The 19,781-nt window shown below is 43.0% G+C and overlaps 1 protein-coding gene across 1 annotated transcript; it reads left to right on the top strand.

Annotated features, from left to right (window-relative positions):
- The first annotated feature begins 3,105 nt into the window (after nucleotides 1-3,105).
- TIGIT (T cell immunoreceptor with Ig and ITIM domains) lies at nucleotides 3,106-18,731 on the top strand. Its single transcript, XM_030548611.1, has 5 exons — nucleotides 3,106-3,169; nucleotides 7,092-7,415; nucleotides 9,621-9,730; nucleotides 11,021-11,240; nucleotides 18,709-18,731. The coding sequence occupies exons 1-5, from the start codon at nucleotides 3,106-3,108 to the stop codon at nucleotides 18,729-18,731; spliced, it is 741 nt and encodes a 246-aa protein (XP_030404471.1).
- The last annotated feature ends 1,050 nt before the right edge of the window (nucleotides 18,732-19,781 follow it).

A 19,781-nucleotide genomic window follows, 5' to 3' on the forward strand; every position in this document is an offset into this window, starting at 1 on the left:
TAACCAGAAGTCTCTGCCTCTAAGAATAGCCGGGCTGTCTGTCTGCTGAACTAAGGGAGAAGCTGGTTTTCCCTGTCAGCCGTAGTTCTATTTGAGGTCTGTAAGCAAAAATGTGATGTCTGACCAACTCCTTTTCCTTGGGAGGGTGATCAGTGCTTGGTACATTCCAGGTCCTTTGCTTTGCTGTGTGTCCATTCTGGGCCTCTCCAGCCACCTGGCAGCATTGGGGGAGGGAGGCCACAGCCTCCACTGTGCCGCTGACTTTTTGTTGCCTACTTATCACCTACTCCTGGTACTGCTGCCTTCAGGGTAAGGGTCTCTCTCAAAGATGCCAGCCAATAGATGTCTCCACTAATAGCCCCATTCAGGTAATTTTAAATAAAAAGAGGTTTTATTGGCAACTGTACAGAAGTGGAGTCGGGGAGGGGAGTAGGGAGCTAGATTATCTGCTTCCTTTGTGCTGTTATGGGGTAAAGCTGTGGTAATACAGTGATGAATCAGGTCTAGGGTTGCTGACTGTCTAATCACACAAACCCAAACATCCTTGCCCCAAGGCCCCACCCCTTCCCTGAGGCCCTGCCTCCACTCACTCCATCCTCCCACCCTCACTCACTTTCCCCAGGCTGGGGTAGGGGGTTGGGATGGAGAGGTTCAGATTGTGGGAGGAGGCTCCGGGCTGAGCCTGGGGCAGAGGGTTGGGCTGCAGGAGGGGTTGCGGCTCTGTGAGGGGGCTCAGGTGCAGGAAGAGGCTCAGGGCTGGGTCACGGGCTTGGGGTTCAGGGTCCGGCCAGACGGTGCTGCCGGACTTTTAGCAGCCTAAATTCTCCTGGATTTGCTTAAATAGCCCCCGGGAGATTGAGCCTGATTCCAGAAGACTCCCAGCTAATCTGGGAGGGTGGCAACCTTCATCAGGTCCTAAATCTCAAGGCATCGAAGCTGGTGTGATCTCCATGTCGAGGTGAGTCAGGTGTAAGGAGGTGTCAGTTACACCATCTTAAAGAAGATGTAAATTACACCAACTTAAATTCCCTCTGATTTCTTACTTCACCACTGAATTCAGCCTGTTTAAGCATGCTTTTATGAGCATGAAACCAGAGATGAGTGGTTCTCTCCCAGCAGTGAAGAGACTCACCTTCCTTTCTTTTCAGTCTGTGAATACAGAAAGCAGCAAAATGAGAGAAGAGTGGGAAAATCTTCAGTTAAGGCCTGTGGCCTGAAAGCTTTCAGGACAGAACAACAAATCAGTCCTGCCACTGTCCTCTAACCCTGAGAAGTGCTGGAGACAGGAAAAATCTAGAACTACCTGAGACACTGTGGGAGCTCACTTGCCTATCTCTCTATCTCTCTGAAGCAGTCATAATTAACTGGCAAAGACATGAGGTGCTTGAATGGCAAAAGCACATCTAGACAAGCTGCCTGCATGGCCATGTCATTCAGCCATTCTGCACTACAGTAGAATACAGGCGAATGACATGGGCACGCAGATAGCAGACTACAGCTGAAACTCCTTGGCTGTTTTGTTGGTATCTAGAGTTGGAATATAATGGTGATAAACTTCAGAGAATGATGATCTGTCAGACTCAGGAGCCTTTCTTTATTCTACCAAGACTTCTAGCAGCTAGAAAATTGGGTCTGCAGATTATTTTATTTCTTAAAAAGTGGCCTGCATGGTGTCGAGGTGGAGTTGTCTTCCTCATTGCCAGTGCTAAATTTGGCACTAAAATAGATCCCAAATAAAACTAACCAGGCACAGGTCAGCCACACGCTCTTTACAGTTCTTTTAGAAAGAGCATGGCTGCTGCTATTCCATCTTGTTTGTTTGTTTGTTTGTTTGTTTGTTTGTTTATGGTGAGCCCTTTAAGGTGGACTATTCAGTCTTTTATGCCAGGGGTTCTCAACCTTTTTTTTTCGGAAGCCCCCCCCGCAACATGCTAGAAAGACTCCACGGCCCACCTGTGTCACAACAACTATTTTTCTGCATATAAAAGCCAGGGCTGGCATTAGGGGTTAGCAAGCAGGGCAGTTGCCTAGGGCTCCATGCCACATGGGTCCCCACAAAGCTACATTGAAGTTGAAGTCTGAGCAATCTCAGATGACTGGGCTCAGAGCCCTGGGCTTCAACGCCATGTGATGAGGCTTCAGCTTTCTGCCCTGGGCCCCAGCGAGTCTAATGCTTACCTGCTTGGCGGACCCCCTGAAACCCGCTTATGGCCCCTTAAGTGGCCCCCGGATCCCTGACTGAGAACCACTGTTCTGTGCAAAGCCCCAATCAGATACCGGTACTTAACTGTACTGATAGCAATGCTATTGCTTGTAGGAGCAAGGATAGCCTTACAGAGTGTGTAGCCTCAAGCAGAGAAGATGTCAGATGGCCACCTCAAAACACTAAGCCTCCATTCCCACTGTGCTATTTTCAGGGGGACATTGGATTGAGAGTTGCCTCCCCCTTCAGCCCAGCTGCAGCAGGGAAGAGGAAGAGGCTACATCTTCCTGAGTCTATGGGAGATGTTCCTGAAGGGCAGGGCAGTGACTTGCTGGCTTCAGTTTAAGATCAGCCTTTCATGTGATAGGAATAACTGGAGCGAGGCAATAGCAATACAAATGATCTGTGTTAGCACTCAGTGCCTGAAGGAACTCACTGATTCCTTGTAAAGTGGAAACTTCTTGCTTGGTAGGTTAAGTTCCTGGTGACGTGGAACTTCATGGTGATCTTTCAAAAATAATTATTCATACAAGGGGATGAGGAAGGGGCTGTTGCTCAACTCAGTTATCACAGGATTCCCGTAAGCCACTTATCAGAATTTGAGGTCAGGAAGCCTAAATAAGGGCACTTTTTTAATGAGTAAAGTGGTGTTTGAATCACCTGCAGTTACAAGTAACCACTGCCTGTTGTTGCTATAAAGCATTCTCTGTGCTGTCTTTTCTGAAACATGCTCTCCATGGCTCTGTGGTTTGTATTGCGTCAAGAATGAGTTGGCTCAGCCCACCTGCCCCAAAGCTCTTTCCCTTTCCCCCCAACTCGAGCTGCGGTGTTTTCACAGCTGCAATTCTGCAGCCCTGCCAGTCTCCAGAGGAAGCAGATGCTTTTTTGGGCTCTCCGGTAGCATGGGTTATCCTCTCCTTCTGGGACAGCTGCTGTGGCATATGGCTCCTTTCCTGTATGTTGCAGGTATAGTTCTAGGAGTTTGCTAGCTTATTATGATTTCTTATAAGTTACTGCAGAGACTTGTGAGTCAGGGATCCTGGGTTCTATTCTACCTTGCATTTGCTGCATGACATTGGGCAAGTGAATTTTGACTTCTTTGTGCTTCATTGGATGCTGGTGGCATCTGAAATTGAGTAAGGAAGACAGAATTAATCAGGAATAGCTATTCTGAAATAACTCCCATGTAGATAAACCTTGATTCACGTAGGTGCTTTGGAAAATTTTATCCACATTCCATAGAGCTGCGTTATCTGCAGTTTTGTTGGCAGTCTTACCATTTTCTTGGATTTGGGTCCCTCTTCTTTTTTTCCATCGGCAGCTTTCTTTTTAGTCTTGCTGATTATCGGAATCGCATTAAAACTGTACAGCTACCTTGCTAGCTCTGTCCCAGCCATCTGGTAGTATAATTAATGGTATTCGACACAGGCTTATGGAAAATAGATCTTGTCAAACGAACTTGATGTCTTTTTCTGATGAGATTACAAATGTGGTTGATAAAGCTAATAGTATTGATGTAATATAATTAAGACTGCTATAAGGCATTTGATTTGATACTGCATGACACTTTGGTTAAAAAACTAGAATGATGCAAAATCAACAAGGCATACACTAAATGGATTAGAAACTGGGTAATGGAGAGACGTTAAGATGTAATTTTAGAGTGTGTGTGTTGTTTTTTTTTTGTGGGGTCCTGCAGATATAGGTTCTTTGCTCTCTGCTATTTAACATTTTTATCAAAGATCTAAAGTAAACATAAAATCATTACTGGTAAAGTTTGCAGATGACAGAGACTAGGGGAGTGGTATTTAATGAAGAGGACAGGTCATTGATACAGAGCAATCTAGATTGTTTGGTAAACTGAACTCAAGCAAACAATATGCATTTCAGTAGAGCTGAATGCAGGTCATGCTTAACTTTTCTGTTGTTTATCAATAGTACCTTTCACCCAAAGATCTTAGAGCTGGATGAAAATTTTCACGCAAAACTCTTTTTTTGGGGGGGAGGAAGGGGATGTACGTTTGGGCTGACCAATACAATTGATGAATTCAGGTCAGTTTTGGACGATTGTGTTGGTTTAAAAAAAAATCAGGAATGCTTAAATGGTTCATTTTGATATTTCCAAAACAAAATATCTTTCCAAAAGAAAAAGTCAAAATGTTTTTATTTTGGAATTTTGGAACACTTTTGTTTTGGGTTGACCCAAAGAGAATTTTTGTTTTTCAGACCTGCCCTTGAATTGAATATTCAGTTATTTGGACATCTCTAGTGTCAAAGCACTTTACACACTGATGATCTAAACCTTGCAGTAACTCAGTTAGAGATGTATTACTATCCTTGGTTTACATATGGGGAAACTGAGGCATAAGGCAATGAAGTGATTTACCTGAAGCCAGACAGGGAGTCAGTAGTAGAGCTAGTAACAGAGTCCAGGAGCAATCACTTGGTTCTTTTGTTCTGGCCACAATACCTGCAGCAATCTAAATGAATGAGTGACTGCACAACTACATTTTGCATCTGTTTCCAGTTTTTAAGTCCAGTGAAATTGTGAAGACGGGAAAGGATTTTGGCCATGGGGGGGCGGGGAGAGGAAGAGAGTTAGTACTGGGAACATAAACTAGTGGTATGAATGAACTGTTTGTTTTTTTTTAAAATCAAACTTACCTGTACACTCAAGAGACTTTCATCCCATAGAAGTTGCTGTAGCAGATCAAACTATGTGTCATCTAAGTCAGTATCATTTCACCAGCAGGATTCTGTACATAGTGCTTCAAAGATAAGAGTAAACTGGCCACAATTTCCCCCCCAAAAAACAAAACAAAACAAAAAACAAAAAAACCTAGTCAACCTAATAAATAAACAAAAACCCAATTCTCCAAAAAACTTGTTGATATTTCCAAACCTGCTGAAACCAAATAATATTTCAAATCTGGCTTTTCCCAAATTCCAGGCCAAAGAGGTTTGATAATTTAAATGAGTTTGAGATAAGTACCTGGACATTTGAGTGCTAATCTGAAATTTTTGAGATGCTTGTTTATGGCAATTGCATACTGCTATATAAGTGTATCTCCATCTTCCCTGAGTGGAAGAAAATCCTTCCTCAGCAATTTGGTCTTCTATTATCACTCAATCCTGGGCTACCATACATTCCTCCACCAACAGATCTGAGCCCTCCTCTTCTGGGACCATCTTCCCTTAGGATAAGAGAAGAATGTGACGTTGCACTCCATACGTTTTATGGAAATATGCTTATGAGTGTAAATATGATGTAACTGGAATATGCTTTATGTAAAAGGTCTCTTGTAAGATATCATAACAAAGGTTATAAACTACTGAACATATTCCTCCTATTTGTATGCATGTATCATTCTCGTATCTGAAGCTAGAAATATGAAGTATAAGTCTGAGGTCTATTGTAATTACGCAAAGTGTGGGCCATTAATGGTGGTTTAAAATCTTGACGGCTCCCATTGACTAGGACCAGGGATAGGCAACCTATGGCATGGGTGCCGAAGGTGGCACGCGAGCTGATTTTCAGTGGCTCTCTCACTGCCCGGGTCCTTGCCACTGGTCCAGGGGCCCCTGCATTTTAGTTTAATTTTAAATTAAGCTTCTTAAACATTTTAAAAACCTTATTTACTTTACATACAACAATAGTTTAGTTATATATTATAGACTTGTAGAAAGAGACCTTCTAAAAACATTAAAATGTATTACTGGCACACAGAACCTTAAATTAGAGTGAATAAATGAAGACTCGGCACATCACTTCTGAAAGGTTGCTGACCCCTGGACTAGGACAATTGGTTGTAAATGGTTTATTTACTTGCAAGCCTTCTTATGTGGGCCAACCAAGGAAGAATGGAGACTAGAGGTCTTACAGTGACATGACCATGTCACATGACACTGGAATCCATCTTAATCCTTGTACTTTTCCATTGATGAGGTGGGGGTGGGGACAAGCACAGACACAAGATTCCCGCCTTGTGTCAAAGCTATAAAAGGGGATGGAGCAGGACAAAAAGGGCTGCCAGTCATGAGAAAACCCCTGCTTAGCACCTGAGATGTCTGCTGGAACTAACAAGGACTGTACAGGGGAAAGGATTGGGCCCAGACGAGGAAGGCGTCTAGTCTGTGAAAGAAGTTTATTGGAACATCTCTGAGGGTGAGATACCCTGTAATCAGTTTCTTAATGTATTAGGCTTAGACTTGTGCATTTTTGTTTTATTTTGTTTTGTGACTTACTTTGTTATGGCTGTTATTACTTTAAACTACTTAAATCCTACTTTTATACTTAATAAAATCACTTTTGTTTATTAATAAACCGAGAGTAAGTGATTAAAACCTGGGGGAAGCAAACAGCTGTGCATATCTCTCTATCAGTGATATAGAGGGCAAACAATTTATGAAGTTACCCTGTATAAGCTTTATACAGAGTAAAATGGATTTATTTGGGGTTCGGATCCCATCGGAAGTTGGGTGTCTGGGTGCTGGAGACAGGTAACCTGCTGAGCTGTTTTTAGTTAAAGTCTGCAGCTTTGGGGACGTGAGCCAGACCCTGGGTCTGTCCTGCAGCAAGCTAGCATGTCTGGCTCAACAAGCCAGAGTTCTGGAGTCCCAAGCTGGCAGGGAAAATGGGCTCAGAGGTAACTTCAGCATATCAGGTGACAAGCCCAAGGGGATCTCTGTGACCGAACCCGTCACAAAGAATTCCCTTCCTTCTCAGATATAGTTCTTTCCTATTTGGTTATTGCTTGTTTTATCTGATTTCAATGACTGCAGTGGAGTGGGAATTTAGATAGTCAAACAAACTTTCTCTCTCACAAGCTGTGGGGGAACCCTACACTGCATCACTCTCATGACTACGCTTTGGTTTCCTGTCTTCCAGGGAACACAACTGAGAAAATTCTAACAGCTGGGAATGTTTCTGCAGTTGAAAACAGCAACATCACCCTGCGGTGTTCTCTCTCTTTGACCAATGCCATTGTGTCGCAGGTGAACTGGAACAGGTGTAACAAGGTCATGCTTGCAGTTTACCTAAGCAAAGATAAAGCCATGGTCCAGCCAGCATTCACTGAGAAGGTATCGCTGGCAGCAGAGTATGGGATAACAATCCACTTCTTAGGAGTCAATGACACGGGGGATTATTGCTGTGAATTTCACACCTTCCCTTATGGGATATTTGAAGGGAGAACGTTCCTGGAACTGACAGGTGAGCCAACAAAACTACAGATAACTCAGATCTATGGAGTGCAGGTAAAATTTTCCAAAGCATCTAAGTGACTCAGGGTTTCTCTACATCGGAATTATTTCAGAATAGCTATTCCTGATTAACTTCATGTTAATCAAAGAGAATAAGGCATTTTTTGGAAGCGGATTAAGCTAATTCATAATGAAATACCCTTATTCCAGAATAAGGGCTTGTCTACACTGGCAATGTTAAAGCGCTGCCGCGGCAACGCTTTAACATGGCTTGTGTCGTCGTGGCACAGTGCTGGGAGAGAGATCTCCCAATTCTCTAAAAAACCATGAGGGACGTATCTCCCACAGCTGGGAGCGTGGCTCCCAGCGCTGTAGCACTGTCTACACTGGCACTTTGCAGCACTAAAACTTGCAGCACTCAGGGGTGTTTTTTCACACCCCTGAGTGAGAAAGTTGCAGCAGTGTAAAGTGCTAGTGTAGACAAGCCCTAATAGTTACACACATGGAGTTAATCAGGAATAGCGAAACTGCTTTAAATTCACACCCTATCTTATTCTGGATTAAATTTGTGTGTGTAGACAAGCCTGTAGGAAAAGAGCTGCATGAATAGCTGCTTTTTTCAGTTTGTGGGCTGTACTGAGCTACCCCCACCCTTCCCCCCCCCAAAAAATTTGTTGAACCAAAAATTCAAAAATTAATTCATTTCAGGTTGAATGAAACTTTTTGTTTGACTGAAAATGATTGTAAGGTTTGTTAACTTTAAAAAAAAATTGAATAAAAAATTGAAACGTTTTGTCTTGACATTTCAAAATGAATTTTTCTGATTGATACAATTTTTTAATTGACTTCTTGAAATGTTTCAGTTGACTCAAATCTACATTTTTCGGTGAAAAAAAGTTCTAGCTGAAAAATGTCACCCTTTTCTATTTAGGAGCCTAAGAGTGGTGTTTTAGGCACTTTTGAAATTTAGCCCTTTAGGCACCTTTGACAAGTTTATTTTTCAATTGAAGAATTAGCACCATCCAGAGCACCCTCTTCCTTTCCCTAGAGTAGATTCATTTTGTGGGTGACATGGCCAAAATTATTATTTTTAACATTTACCTTTTGCCTTTGTTACTAGTAAATTATATTATTAAAGCTGAAAGGTTTTAAGAGCTCATTTACCTTTCATCACTTCTGTGGATTATGTACTGTTTGTTTACTTTTTGCACTTCTCACTTAGCTTGGACAATAAAGCTAGATTGGTCAATGTCACTTTCTGTTTATGGTCAATTTCACTTGCCATTTCTCCTTCCACTAGCCCAGTGCTCTGCCAGATCTGTTTACTTGAATTACAAAAGTAAGGATCATCTAGTAGTTGGCAGAGATGACTGCATTTAGAGGGGCAGAGAGAGGAAGTTTTCTGCCCTTGATTTGGTTTGGGGATTTGTCTCTAATAATACTCGCCTACCATACAGGAAGTGTGAAGGCTAATTGGAGCCAAATTCTGCCCTTAATACAAGGGTACAATTCTATCTGTAGGGGTCTGGTGCTGCTGGGGAGAAAGGAGAAAGCATATAGTAGCTGGGGGGGGTGTTACACAAGGTTTTCAGAACCCCCAGCAATGGCAACATAACTATTTCACTCTAAGTGGGTCAGGAATAAATCGGTAGGAACAGAGCCATAGGTGCTGACTCGTGGGTGCTTGGGGGCTGGAGCACCCATGGAAAAATTTGGTGGGTGCTCAGCACCTACAGGCAGCTCCCCATGGCCCCGCCCCCCTGTACTTGCCTCTGCCTCCTCCGCGAGCCTGCCACCGTGTCCTGCTTCTCCCACCTCCTCTCTTTGTTGTATTATGCATGAAATAATTAAACAGGGTGGTCTCCATCGGGCATATATCGTCACTAGGTTTTATCCCCGGCATTGTTTAAGATGAAACCAGTTGGCGGAAGATCCAGATTGTCCTGAGGAAGGAGGAGATAGAGTGCCCTCTCATCAGGGTTTCTTTGTCAAACCTGGACACGTGGGGCCTGATTCTGATTTCATTAAAACAACTGTAACTGAGGAGTAACTCTTCTGAAATCAATGGTGTTACACTAGTGTAAAATAAGTGTGAGATTAGCATCAGGCCTGCGGATCACAGCTGTAGCCTTGTACCTCCTTCTTCATGCCTTTGGTGAATGTGGCCAAGGGTGATTTTAATGCCAAACTCACATTTCTCTTCACTTAATTTCAGGAACATCAGAGGAGACGACCCTTTGGAAGAACCTTCCATACATAATCATCAGCCTGATATTGGGAGTTCTGCTCCTAGTGTGTTTCGTACTCTGGATCCTCAGGAGAAAGGTAACCGGAAGTTAGTCCCGGTAAGGTCACCAGCTCCCCTTCCACTCATCCCGTTACTTTTCTTAGCTATTGAATCTTTAATTCATTGATTGGATTAAACATAAAGATGCAGAGTAACTTTGATGGGAAACATGGTGTCTAAGTGGACAGATCTCTGCTGTCCCCAACTCCAGTATTCACTTAGTTGCTCATTGTGCTTCCTAGTGTATTGACCTCTCCTGCCCACAGCCTCAGGAACTCACTTGATTTGGCTGAATTTTGAGCATCTGCTGAAAAATCCCCACAGCATGGCCAAGAAATCATCTCAGATTCTGTACCTTAGTAATTCAGCACCCAGCTCAGAGTGAGGGCTTTGCTATGGCCCCTAATTCCCTCCCCAGTGAGCTCTGCTGACCACCCTAATACACCTGGGCTGAGTGTGAGGGAATTGCTCATATCAGCCATCCTGTGGCTGACTATGATGGAATATCTGGGGTCCCTCCTCATTCCCCTAGCTGAGAGTGAAGGCACAGTTCATGTTTCCCCATCTGGGCTGAATGCATCTCAGCATCTCCTCTTAGATGAGTGTGAGAGACCTTTTCAGAGTCAGCAGAGAATGGGGTGTATATTTGGGCCCTCTTTCTTTCAGACTGCTTGCTGAGAGCATATTTCAGGTTCTTCTGAAGTGTGACGGTGTGTCTCAGTAATTGTCCTGCTTTCCTTTCACTAGCTACTATTTGGGTACCTCTCAACTCCTGCAGGAATGGTCTGAGTGTGAGGGGCCATTTCAGGCCCCATGCCCATCCCACTGGCTAAGATTGGGGTCCCCAGCTAGGTGTGAGGACATGTCAGATAGGGGCCCTAATCTGTCAGCTGTCAAATGTGTGGGCACATCTCATGGGCCTGTACGTGCTTCACTGGACAAGGGGGCTGGTCGATGATGGGAGGTATTTTATTCCATATTGGCTGAGGGCTGGATTAATGGAGGACTCTACTCCACAGCAGTCAAGGGTGAGGTTGCTTCTCAAGGGGGCCTCCACCAGTGTAAGGGCACATCTCAGGCCCCCTTCATACCCAACCTCCTCAACCCCTCCATAACCCACTCCTCTCTCTCTCTCCCCTCTTAAGAAAGAGGTGGAAGGATGGTGGGAATCTGAGCAGCTGTTTAAACATAAGGATGAGCCTGATCTCAACCTGTAGACAGAAATCCTGCCCAGACTCTGGGAAAGTATGGATCTGAAGAATGGCCCTTGAAGCCATCTCTGGTTTAAAATGATTGGAGGAAAAAAACCTTGTGGCTTTGTTTTGTAGAAACAAACTCAGAAGATCCATGTGCCGCCCCATGTCCTGCAGAAGGCACCTTCCAGCAGCAGTGGGGAGGACTGCAGCTCACCAAACCCCATCACAGGCAGCTCAGCAGAGGCCAGCGTGGCATCTGCCAGCAGCATGGGAGCTCAGGAGGAGTCCGATGATGGTCACGACTATTTCAATGTATTTGCAATACAAAAGCCACAGCAGCAGGAGCACTGTGGTACGAATGGGGTAGTTGGGTGGGGAGGAGGGAGTTTTGGCTGTGGGGAAGCATAGTGATCCTGCATCAGATCTTTTGTTGAAACCTTTTTGCTTCCTCCATCAAGTCTCGTAAAACGGTCTGGAGGTTGACTGGTCAAGAGAAAGGATATGTGTGGTGGTGATGGGAGGGAGAAGTACACAGCATTGTTGTAGACAGGCTCAGGGTGTTTGCACTGGATGAATCAAGAGACTGGAAAGGGCCTTTACCTTCTAGGTTTTGTTCAAAATCCCATCCAGGCTGGTAGCGACAAGATGTTGTTACTAACTGAAGGGCTGCGTGGAGGTCTCAGGCCAGTTTCCTAGGGGTACCAGTGACCACGTCACAACTTGGGGAAGAAAACTGGTTCAGGAGAGAAGCAAGGTAATGACTGAGCCATGGACATTGCCTTCTCCTCTCATCTCTGGGGATGGTCTCTCAAGAGCAGGGCTGAGGAACACTAAGTGGGGGGCTATGTGTGGGAATGGTGCCAACCCACCTGTGGCTGCCTGGACTGTACCTGATCTGATGGATAGTGTCATAAACAGATAGTTAAGGGTTAATGCCTCTTTTACCTGTAAAGGGTTAAGAAGTTCACCTAGCCTAGCTGACACCTGATCAGAGGAACCAATGGGGGAACAAGATGTTTCAAACGGAAGGAGGGAAGTTTTCTTTGTTTAGAGTCAGTTTCAGTTTCAGCCGGAGTGGAAAAGATCAAGGAACCAGCCTCTTATCAGAGTAGTAAGTTTTAAAAGGAATAAATGGGTTTATGTTTATTTTCTCTTGTAACTTGTCTTTGTGCAATTAGGGAAATAATCAAATTTGGGTATTCTTGTGTGTACTAAGGTTTTTGCCCAGGGGGAACATCCTGTGTTTTAAATGTGTTGTCTGTGAGATCAGCTTGTATGCTGTCTGCCAGAGGTTTTTTTTCTTTTACCTTTCTTTTCTTTAATTAAAAGACTTCTTTTTAAGAACCTAATTGATTTTTCCCCCCGTTTTTTAAATCCAAGGGAATTGGATCTGGACTCACCAGGGAATTTGGTGGAGGAGTCTCTCAAGGGAGGAGAAGGTTTTGGGGGGGAAGACAGAGTTTCCCAGATGACTCAGACATCTGGATGGTGGCAGCAAAACCAGATCTAAGTTGGTAATTAAGCTTAAAGTGTTCATCCAGGTCCCCACATCTGTACCCTAAAGTTCAGAGTGGGGGTGAAACCTATGACAGATGGATAGAGGACTTTAGTCTCCAGAGCTGCCAGTGCAGCAACATTCACAGAATTTAGGCATGAAAATGGCTATAGGGCAGCCACTTGCCACTTACTTTGCATATGGGACCTGCTGAATAATGGGAAGCAACCTTTTGATCCCACAGGACCCTGCTGGTTAACAACATGCCTTGAGATTGCAATCCTCAGGCTGAGAACTACTGGCATATGTCCTTGGATTGTTAATATGGCCCTGGGGGTGCAGATTTGGTGAGTTTACCTTGCTTTGAGAAGAGTGCCTCCTAGGATGAGAAAAACATTCTATATTCCTCTTAAAATGCTCTTTCAACCCCTGCTATGGAAATGATTATCCAATGTGTTTCTATGTCCCTCATCTTTTAGCAATGATGTTGCTTTGCCAGGACTGTGGGGACGATTCTTATGCATCCCATTGGAGGAGTATCTCATTTTCAGGCTTATGACAAATGGAAGATAACTTGTCTTGAACTTTTAATCTTTTAGGGCAAAACCAACAGACTTGAGGAAGGAGGGTGGGGGTGTGTTTCCTAACTTTCACAAGAGGACACCTAAATTAGGATACCTTGTTTATGCATTTGGACTCAATCCAAGGGCAAAACTGGGTGCCCTAAATTAAGCCGCCACATTTGAAGTGTGTGCTCCAGAGGTGAAACTGTGGTTCCATTGAGTCACTGGGCGTTTTGTTGTTAGTTTCAGTGGGACCAGGATTTGGCCAAGGATGTGAAAGAAAAATCAAACTAGTAATTGAGTTTGGGGTGGAGGGGTGGGTTAGGATTCGTAGGGCATCTGCTCTCTCAACTCTTGCTTGGCCTTCCAGTGGCATCTCCAGCCTGGCAAGTCTTGTGTCTGGCTTGAAATTCTGTAACTTCCAGTACCCATTGCTGCCTTTTTACCAATGGAGTCTTGGATTCAAGCTTGACTTAGGTCACCAATGAGAGAGTTTGGTGACCTTTGCCTTATCTTAAGAGTAGGTTTATGCAAATCACTGAACCAAGATATTGCACCTCAGGACTGAAATAGAGAAGCTGAATTGTACAGGGGATGTCTGTAGTAAAGATATTGCAGGTTAAGACTGAGCTGCACTAGCTGACCTGTAAGGGGTCCCAGGAAAGGACTAGCAGGGGAACTGCAGATCAGGATGGAGAGGCACTGGCAGAGCTGTGTGTGAGGAGCCAAGGACTGGAATAGCAAGGGAGAGATGCATGGCAGGTTACTTACAGTCTGCTGTTGTCATGGATTTTTAAAATATTATTTGACCAAAAAGTTTCTATTTGTAAGAAGTCTCCTTTTTGCCATATTTTCTGATATTATGCTTCCATTCAGTGAGTTCTCTGTGTTACAGGGTCCTTGGAGAAGTTTAGCCCCAGAGTCAAATGTTGCAATATAGTCATACAGTGAGTGCGCCAGTGTGGTTCTGTCCTGTCAACTGCAGGATTGTGTCTTTACATGCAACCTTATATATTCTAGGAGGAAAATGAACCCACAAAGACACCTACCAAGTTTTTTACTTTTTTTTTTTTAATTATTCCTTCATATTCAAACTTCACAAACAGTGTGAACTTGTACAATACCTCAGAAAGTGAAACTTACAAAAAAAGTGCTGGTAACATTAAAAAAACCAAAAAACAAACAAACAAAAACAAAAACAAAAAAACAAACATCATTCTTAGCAACATCAATTACTCTTCCACACAAAACAGAAACCTTGTAAAATTTATTTCCGTATTTTTTAAGGCGTAATACTTCCGTATAAAGTATATGCAATAGATAAAACTTCACAGTATTCCAAAATGTCACAATAATAATAATAATATAGTATAATGAAGCGCTAGTTAATTTTCTTTTTTTTTCTTTTTTTTTTCTGTTTTAAATAACAAATACAAGTCACAGGTAAATATACGTGAGAAAAATACGAGGCTAATATTAAATGGCAGGTAAGGATACTCTCACTGTAAGAAAAAACTGGCAGGATGTGTGTATTTATTCTATATTTTAAAGCACTTGATAGAAAAGGCGTATGCAAGGGTTTTTTAAAACAATTTTCTGTTTGCTTGTTTAATAACTGACATACCATTTACAGAGTATAATAAAATAAACAAAAGGAATTCATAACCCCTCTAAACTTTTGACCTGCTCTTCATATCTTCACAAACTGTATCTCTAGAGATATCTGTGTAGCGGTGTGTGTGAGTGTATAAAAACACACACAGCCACAACAATGCACATTGGTAGAGGCAAAGATCTGTCTCCTGAGAAGCAGCTTTGCCTGCTGGGGACCAAATCATGAAGTCTTTATTCTGGCGTAACTGCCACTGAAAGCAGTGGGCGGGGAGACTGCCTGCCCAAAGACTGCAGGATTTAGGCCTGAATGCAGTTTCCCATTCACTCAGCTTTGAATGATTGTTGGGAATTTCTTTGTTCCCAGTAAGGAAATGTCCCCTTCCTCAGCCATTTATGAATTTTTAACTTTGTCCATCAAAAAGGGCAGAGACAGGTTAAGAAATTTCCCTCTAAATTCAAACCAATCCAACGAGGAACGGGAACATAGATGGAGCGTCTCTCACACACACACACACACAAAGATATCACGGCGGGATGTGCGTGCATGTGGGTGCACATGTAGCATTTCACAGAAAGGCCTGTGTGCACTAGGTGCACACACAGAGCCATCCCTTCGCCTCTGCATACGTGTGTACATGTTAACAGCCAGCCATTCAGCCAACAGGTAACAAAAAGACAGCAGATAGCATAACACATCAATAAGGTGCTCAAAGAAAACAAGGTGGCTACCACTCCTTGAATGGGAAGCCACATTAAGGTGCTTCAAAAAGTTTTTTTTTTCTATTTTTGTTTTGTTTCAGACATTAAAAAAGTACTGATTTTGCATGTGCTGATTGAGAGCAAGGCCAAAAGTTTGAGATCTGACATCTTCCATAAAAAGGGCTTTTTCAGGACAGGGTTTGTTTTTGTGGGAAGATCATCTATTTTTGCAGATTTATGGTTTTAGTTAAAAAACAAAAAAAACCCAAACAACTAAGCTGAGAATTGGTGTAGCACTTTAATTGCACTATTGGACCGAGTGGGTTTTTGTCCAGTCATTCAGTTGCCTTCAGTTAGCACCGTTCCTTTTTATTCTGGTTACAACCCACAGCTACTGTAGTTATTGAACATACAGAAAGAACCAAAGTCACTTGGCAAATAGCTGTTTTCATTTTTTGTGATGTGTTTCAAGAGCCCAACCGTAATTCCTCTGCTGCCTTTGTGTTTGTGTAGCATCCGGTTTTGTGAGCTTAACTATAGACAGACTCTCTACGTAAGCTTTGTGTGTCTTGGGCTGTGTATATGGATATATGTGTGTGTGTGTATGTATACACAAATGTCTATACGTACACACACCACAGAGTATATTTTAACTGGAGATAAAGTGAACTGGGTTCAGACGCTCATGCACTATCTTCCTCCTATGTATTTGAAACAGTCTGGAGCATTGATTTTTTTTTTAAAGTGCATTTAAAGCAAAATAAATGGCATTCACGTACCCCATGGAAAACACTTACAGTAGTTGAAAAAGCCTGACTCGTCTAAACCTCCTTGGACTTGACAATGCCAACAAATGGGGCCCTGCATGACAGGCCTCTGGTTGGGCAGCTATTCTTGGGCAAACTGGACTCCTGGCAGTATAGCAGCACCATTGGCGGGGAGCGGGGAGGAGAGGTGGAAGAAATATTGCTCAAATTTGGAATGTTTGAAATTGTCCAGATTTCAAGGTGATTGTATCAGTCCCACCACGGCTTCAGTTATTTTTGCTAATGACCTCTACCCTTCCTGTGTGTGACTCTGAGGTACACTTTGACTCTTCCCTCAGTCTGTGTTGTTTTTGAGGCTGAACTTGTGTGTGTATGGGAGAGGGGTTGTGTTTGAGTGCCAGCATCTACTAGGAATAAGGCACTGTAGAAGTCACAACTTTACAAAAGCTGGGGAGGGAGGGGAGACTACCCAGCCAGCCAACCAATGCATTTCCCACAATACTCTCCTCCCCTCAGCAAAATATTGCATGTGATACAGATTATTCTTGTGTACATTAACTGTGTTAAATCCAGGTCTTGGAAAAGAGTTTTAACCCAGTCAGCACCAAAGACCTCTAGGAATGCACCCTTTGTCTCCACACCCACCCACCCAATACATGCAATAATGTGGGGAATAAATTCCGTCCCCCCAGAGCTTAACATTCAAGTAGAAATTTCAAGTCCTTGTCCAAGGTTAGCAACTATTTATATATATGATGTTCCAAATAATTTCATGATGAGAAATTTTTTGTATCTTTCTTTGTGTTATTTGCTATTGATTAGAACCTTGTGAGAAATTTGGGTTTAAAATCCCTCTCCTTTCTTGCCAAATTCACATTCCAGGTGCAAACTTGGTTGTTAGAGGTTTGCTAGAGGAAGGGGATTCTAGCACTCATTCTTAAAAAAAATCTCCTTACAATGCATCCGGCCCACTCCTCCCCCACTAAAAATGACCCTGCCTATATGCAACAAGATAATAGGTGGGGGAAAGTAGGTCAGCGTTTGGGGCTACTGCCTGACAGTTCCCTTTAAACAGTCTTTCTTTGAACAGTAGCAGTTATCTGGTTGTAGCTCAGTTTTAATTAAGCCAAAGAGCCATTTTACTTTTCATCTTTGGCCTGGGGACCGCACAGGTGTACTACAATGATTTGATGGGGTTTGTTGACCTAGGAATACTGCAGTCAGCCCATCAGAAGTTTCATTTGCTCTTATGCCCCTCTACCTCTAAAAGATCCAGAACTATATGAACTCCAAATCAGCCACCACGAACCTCCCATTGAGTCATCATAATACTCAAGTTGACTAGTAAAGCAGAGAATGCAGTGGAAAGGATGTGAGTAAAGCAAGCAGACAGCAGGGCTCTGGACTGGACTGACTTACAGTAAGGGAAGCATAAAACTAGAACATCCAAATTTAATTGCTAGTCAGCCAGCTTAGCCTCCATCATTATCATCACCCTCAGGAGGGACTGAGAGAAAAGGTCCTAAAGGCTGATTAAAAATGGGCACAAATGGGTTGGCCATTTTTAGGGTTAAATCATGGGTTAAAAATCATTTCCATAAGGCCACAAACCTTTTTTCTTCTTGTAACTAACTTTTTAAGGGGCGTGAACTCTGATCAAGAGAGAAATTGTTTCACTGTGCTAGGATGGGAACAGGAGTAAACTCTCCCCCTTCACTCAATTCCCATTAAGATTGGATTGTGGATAAGATGGGTGTGTAGGAAGGAGAGGAAGATGTTGCCCCGGGAAGATCTGTGTAAGTGTGTGAAGAGAAAAGATTTAATAAAATATTCCCCCTCATGTTGTTTTGCTGGATGCCAGCAGACAAGAAGCACTTTTGACGGCTTCCTCTGTCTCTTATGTGTGTGAGCTGTGAGGAGGGGAGAAGGTGGCTGAATTACAAAAGGGGGAAAAGAAGGCACATGATTTTTAGTCAATCTTGACCGAACCCCATGTTTTGAAAGCAAGGGCTGTTTAGGTGGAGGGTGAAAAGTGCTTACTGGAACAGATGCCCACAAAGCAGTAGTTTCAGGGGAAAGCGGCAGAGAGGGGAGACTAAAAGGCAGGAGAACTGAAGGCCACTGTTCAGCTTTCTGTCTGTTTGACAATCTCAAGATTTGGCTCTTATTGTCCAGAACAGAAAAGATTCTGGTTGGCCTAGAATGCAGCCCAGTTACATATCTCCAGTTGTTTATTACAGCTGTTGGTGTCTCTCCTTTCCCTTCCCTCCAAACTAATGAGTTTTTAGATCTCAGCTTTACTCTTACTTTAGCCCTCTTCTTTCTTTTCTTCAAACACGGAGAAGCTATGTGGCAACCTACTGCCTTTATCCCTCCAATTTCATAGCTAGCCAGGGCTCCTCCTGATGGAAGGAAGGAACGCCAAGGAAGATGGACTTGGTGGCCGAAACTACAACCCATCTCAGAGCTCTAGTTTACAGAAAGCAATTGGAAACAAAGGTACAGAGCTGAGAGGTCTCAGCTGGGTTGGTTGGTCACAAAGATGCAGGTGCTCTTTCTTGGCGAGCTTGATGGGGCTTACAAGAGCAGGGGCATGGTTAGTGAGAAGCTGAGGTGTCATTTACAGACAGGGATATGAGCACCGCCATTCTCACTCAGACCCTTGTAAGCCTCTCTCCTCAGGCTGCTACAAGGAGGAGAAGTGAAGCTGGCTGATCACATTGTAGGCAGGGTTCCACAACAAAATTTTGCCTTTGCTTTTTTCAGTCTCTGCGTTGAAGACTCATTTGTTTCTGCCTCCCGCCCCCATCAGGCTCTACCTTGTTAAGCCTCTGCCCCTGAAATTCACCTCATTCAGCAAGTCATAAGGCAGAGGAAGGGAAAATAGGGTCACCAACAGCTCTGTGAAGACACAAGGTGGTAAAATGCTTCCACACAAACTCACCATCCAGTGTTTGTGACATTTCATAAATAACTTTCTTAAAAAAAAATAAGAACAATCCCTTTACTTACTCATCTGAAACAATATTTAACAGCAGTGGATATAAACTTCTTCTTGTAACAATTACAAAAAAAACCCAACAATACAATCCCCCAACTTTAACACGTCATGATTTTTTTAAAACCTCAGAACTGCAGCATATCCTTAAGGGCAAACTTTTCAATTCGTTTTTTCTTACTTTTCTTTTTTTTAAAATAATGTCTTCACAAGAAAAAAAATCCACAAAAGTCTTGTACCAAGAAAATGCATTCAAAAATAGAAAATATTACACAACAAAAATATGTACCCCTCCTTTCCAAATAAATCTTCAAAAAAAATGTAGAGAAAACAAATCTGACATCTTTTTTTCCCTTTCCTAAACATTTATCTTTCAGCCTAGGGCACAATTATTTATTGATTTAAAATGTATGTTTTTGCATAAAACATGGAAGATACAAACCAACTATTAGGACTGTGAAGTGACAAACAATGGATCCTGCCTTCTTCCCACCCACCTACCCTCCTTTTGAAAACAAACCAGAAGCAAGCAAACATTTTAACATGTGATTTCAAGCCAACACGCTAGGAAATATTGTGAGCTGATGGAGGGAAATTCAAAGACTATGGCATGAGGGGAAATCATCTGCCTTTTAAAATGTTGCATCTTTGTAGTTTATTTCAACAAGGATATCAGCTCTCCTGTATTCAAGTGACAGGAACCATGCTGAAGGGATATTGTTCAGGGCTGAATGAACTATTCAGAGACCAGGATCGT

The sequence above is a fragment of the Gopherus evgoodei genome, chromosome 1 (assembly GCF_007399415.2).
Source record: "Gopherus evgoodei ecotype Sinaloan lineage chromosome 1, rGopEvg1_v1.p, whole genome shotgun sequence".
NCBI lineage: Eukaryota > Metazoa > Chordata > Testudines > Testudinidae > Gopherus > Gopherus evgoodei.

Bases quoted from the DNA above. Each gene is read 5' to 3' on its own strand.
- TIGIT (XM_030548611.1), top strand. From the start codon at position 3,106: ATGGGTTATCCTCTCCTTCTGGGACAGCTGCTGTGGCATATGGCTCCT. The intron at 3,170-7,091 runs GTATAGTTCTAG...CCTGTCTTCCAG, and splicing joins TCCTTTCCTGTATGTTGCAG to GGAACACAACTGAGAAAATT. The intron at 11,241-18,708 runs GTACGAATGGGG...CTCTCTCCTCAG, and splicing joins ACAGCAGCAGGAGCACTGTG to GCTGCTACAAGGAGGAGAAG.